Genomic DNA, 3516 nt, shown 5'->3' with positions numbered 1-3516 from the left:
AAACACGGCGCGTGTCAGAAGGCCGTTAGGACACCCTTAAGGTGGTCCTCCCCTGGACACGTGTAGGCAATCCACCCAAGGCAGACGTCCTCCGCCCCCCAAGAACCAACGGCCCTGATCTAGAGGTAACAACCCCTAAACCCTACCCTTGGACTATATATACCCCCAAAGATGAAGGGTTTAGGGGTTAGGAAAACATTCACACTTTTGCACACTCACCCTCTCACATCCATATACACACACAGCAACCTTTCTATTACATACATACATCTTCATCATCTCCAAAACCCTATTTTTATTCTTACACCGGAGGCGCCGTGGGAGCCATACCCCCCTTCCGGTGTTGTTTTGCAGATACCCAATCAGCAGCTACACCTCATTAACACCCAGAAGGTCCAAGAACAGCGTCGGACGGAGCCGCCCGCTCACCGGAGTTATCACACCTGAATGCTTGGAACAACATTATGAGACCAGCACTAACCCCCGGGCCGGGTTCACCTTCTGAGACCAGCACTAACCCCTAAGCTGGGTTCACCTGATAGGGCACCACAGTACAATCCGCTCGGATCCAGATTCTCAGTGTTTCTGCAAATTTATAAGAATCTTATTTCCATAAGGGGTAAACTACATATCCTTGATTTCTTGTATTTCCACTTCCAGGGCCCTTGTTAATCATATTTGAAGTTTGAACTTCAATCAAATTTTTCCTCACCTTGTGAAGATAAATTTCCATCAGCAAAGCAGTTAATACAGCCTGCACCTTTTCGTTGCAGCAGACTCTGGACATTCTTCCACCTTTAGGTGAAAACTGAGATTATATATAACTTCGTAATTTGCTAGCCAAGTCCCAAAGGATATGTGTTAATATCCAGTAGGAAGCAATAAACACAAGGGAAAAATAATATATTTAAATGCAAGCTTTGGACATCATGCATACCTGCAGTACTGATGGTGAAGTTAATAACAATGGTCCAAAATACAGTGCTTTGAAGTTGATAAATCATTCGTTCCATGATTTAAAAACCACGTAATATCATGATAACCCAACTACCAAAGTAAGATATTCTCACTACTTGTTTACGACGTTCAGAAGATGATATTTCTAGTTGACAGTTTTATCTGGACTCAATGAAGCTCCCTGTCAACAAGCTTTGGATTTAAACTATCTAAAACGCCATATATAGCCTCAGTTTCTGAATGCAATTTATCACCAGACGTGAAGATATGAACTTTTTTCCCAACATGTGCCCAACTGCAACCAGCAAACTTCTTCACTTCGTTGCCTCTCATCTTTTTCCTTATCCTTCCCATTTCGTCCCATTTCCCCTCAGAGGCATAAATATTAGCCAACTGCACGTATCTTGCTCCATTACCTTTTTCGATTTTCAATAGCTTTTCCTCAGTTTCTCTTGCAAGTTCTAGATTCCTGTTCATCTTGCAAGCATTTAGGAAGGTCCCCAGTATAACAGCATCTGGTTCTAGAGGCATCTCTCTCATTAAGGCCACAGCTTTCTCCAGTTTATTAGCTCTTCCATACAAATCAATCAAGCACGCATAATGATCAGTTTCAGGTAATATATCATAATCTTTGGTCATGGAGGTGAAGTACAACTCACCTAGTTCAGCTATGCCACAATGACGACATGCTGATAATATGGCAATGAAGGTGCCTGCATCCGGTATGAGTCTCCTCTCCTTCATTTCCTCAAAATGCCTCAGAGCCTGGTGTTCGAACCCATGGTGAGCATAGCCAGATATCATCACATTATAAAGGACTGTATCACTAGCACTAATATTTTGAAATATGTTTTGTGCATATGTTATATTTCCACATTTAGAGTACATATCGATTATTGCGCTCAACATCTTCACATCCATTTCCATCCCCAGTCTATATAAATAAGCATGAATTTGCTTTCCAGGATCCACAATTGCTTTTACTGCACAAGAGCCCAGCATACTTATGAGAATAGGAGGATCCAGAAGTGTTGCTTCCTTCACTTTGAACTCGTTAAAAAGCTCAAAAACCATGTCGCATTGCTGGGATTTAAAGTACCCAGAGAACATAGAAGTCCAAACAACAGAATTCCTTTCGGTCAACGAGTCAAACAGCCTTCTCGCATCTACCATGTTGCCTCGCAAAGAATATCCAACTATCATTGAAGTGATTGAAAATGCGTTCTCCAACCCGGTTGATGAATAAACTGATTCAGCACACTTCATGTTACCACACTTGCAATAAACATCTACAATCCCACTACTTACGAAAGGATTGAAGTTCATTTTTTCTTTCAGAACCCAAGCATGAATTTCCTTCCCAAGCTTCAAACTCTTTAACCCAGAGCAAGCACTTAAGACACCAACAACAGTGTGATCATTCCATCTAAATCCTTCCTCAGCCATGCAACGAAACAACTCGATTGCCTCCTTTTCATGCCCATTCTGAGTATACCCCGAGATCAAAGTGTTCCAAGAAACGGTATCAACCAAATCCAATTGAGTCCAAAAAAGATCCCGAGCCATTCCCAACTCACCTTCCCTACAACAAGCAGCAACCATTGCATTCTTCGTCACCAAATCAACAGCACCAAAACATCCATCAAACACTCGACGTGCTTCCTGAAAACACTCACACTTGGAATACATGTCAATTAGCGCACTCGTAGCAAAACCGCTAAAATTATTTCCAGTCTTGAGCATGCGACAATGCAACTGCGTACCATAAGATACAGTACATAATTTAGCAGTAAGATTGAGCATTGCAGTTAATGTAAATTCATCAACCACAGCATTTTCATCTCTATCTAACTGCATTTCAAGAAACAAGTTGAACGCTTGCCCCTCGTATCCATCAAAATTAACATAACCAGAAAACATAGTATTGTAAGTAACTGAATCTTTAACAGGGGCAGTTCTGAACAAAACTTGAGCTTGGGAAAAGTTTTGAGCTTTAATGCATGCAGAGATAATAGCATTCCAAGAAAACACATTTCGTTGAGGCATTTCATCAAACAACTTATGGGAATCTTGAATGAGGCCATGCTTGGAGTACAAGTGAATGAGCTGATTACAAATGAAGACTGTTGAGGTCAAGCCAGTTTTGATGGCGCGTCCATGGGACACAAGACCCTCTATTAGGGACCCTTTTAACATTCTACTCACCAGGGTTGGGGTTCAATGTTCACCCAGACGTAGCATATTTGTTTTTAACTTTGAAAGATGTTATTATTTCTATTTTAAATGATTATATAATTAATAAATATCTCTAAAGTGATAATCTCTCGAAATTAATAAATATCTCGGTCCCCACTCGAGATCGGGATCAGTATTAAAAATTAATAACCCCTTTATTGTGATAACTAATACTTTTTCCAGAAAATTTTAGTATTAAATATATGTCCCAATTTTCGCATAAAATGATAATTTTAATTAAATTTATATATTTCATGTTCCCTTTGAATTAAATATAACTTTTACATTATCTAATATCTTCTGAATTGTTCTCATCTTTGTGGT

General features: G+C 40.0%; 1 protein-coding gene across 2 annotated transcripts; it reads right to left on the bottom strand.

Moving 5' to 3' along the window:
- Positions 1–276: 276 nt before the first annotated feature.
- On the bottom strand, positions 277–3200 carry LOC141671399 (putative pentatricopeptide repeat-containing protein At3g18840). Of its 2 annotated transcripts, XR_012555129.1 has the most exons (2): positions 938–3200; positions 277–795 (listed from the first exon to the last, which is right to left on the bottom strand). XR_012555129.1 is itself a non-coding variant. In XM_074477637.1 (1 exon), the coding sequence occupies exon 1, from the start codon at positions 3151–3153 to the stop codon at positions 1126–1128; it is 2028 nt and encodes a 675-aa protein (XP_074333738.1). In that variant the 5' UTR covers positions 3154–3200; the 3' UTR covers positions 894–1125. The 2 variants fall into 2 exon arrangements, 1 of the variants encoding a protein (XP_074333738.1); XM_074477637.1 differs by lacking the exon at positions 277–795 and having other exon boundaries at positions 894–3200.
- Positions 3201–3516: the final 316 nt, after the last annotated feature.

The sequence above is a fragment of the Apium graveolens genome, chromosome 7 (genome assembly GCF_009905375.1).
Source record: "Apium graveolens cultivar Ventura chromosome 7, ASM990537v1, whole genome shotgun sequence".
Lineage (NCBI taxonomy): Eukaryota > Viridiplantae > Streptophyta > Magnoliopsida > Apiales > Apiaceae > Apium > Apium graveolens.
Note: the sequence above shows the minus strand (reverse complement) of the source record. Positions and strands in the feature narration are given on the sequence as shown.

What these genes read in the sequence shown, in the direction of transcription:
- LOC141671399 (XM_074477637.1), bottom strand. Translation starts at nt 3,153, where the DNA reads ATGTTAAAAGGGTCCCTAATAGAGGGTCTTGTGTCCCATGGACGCGCC.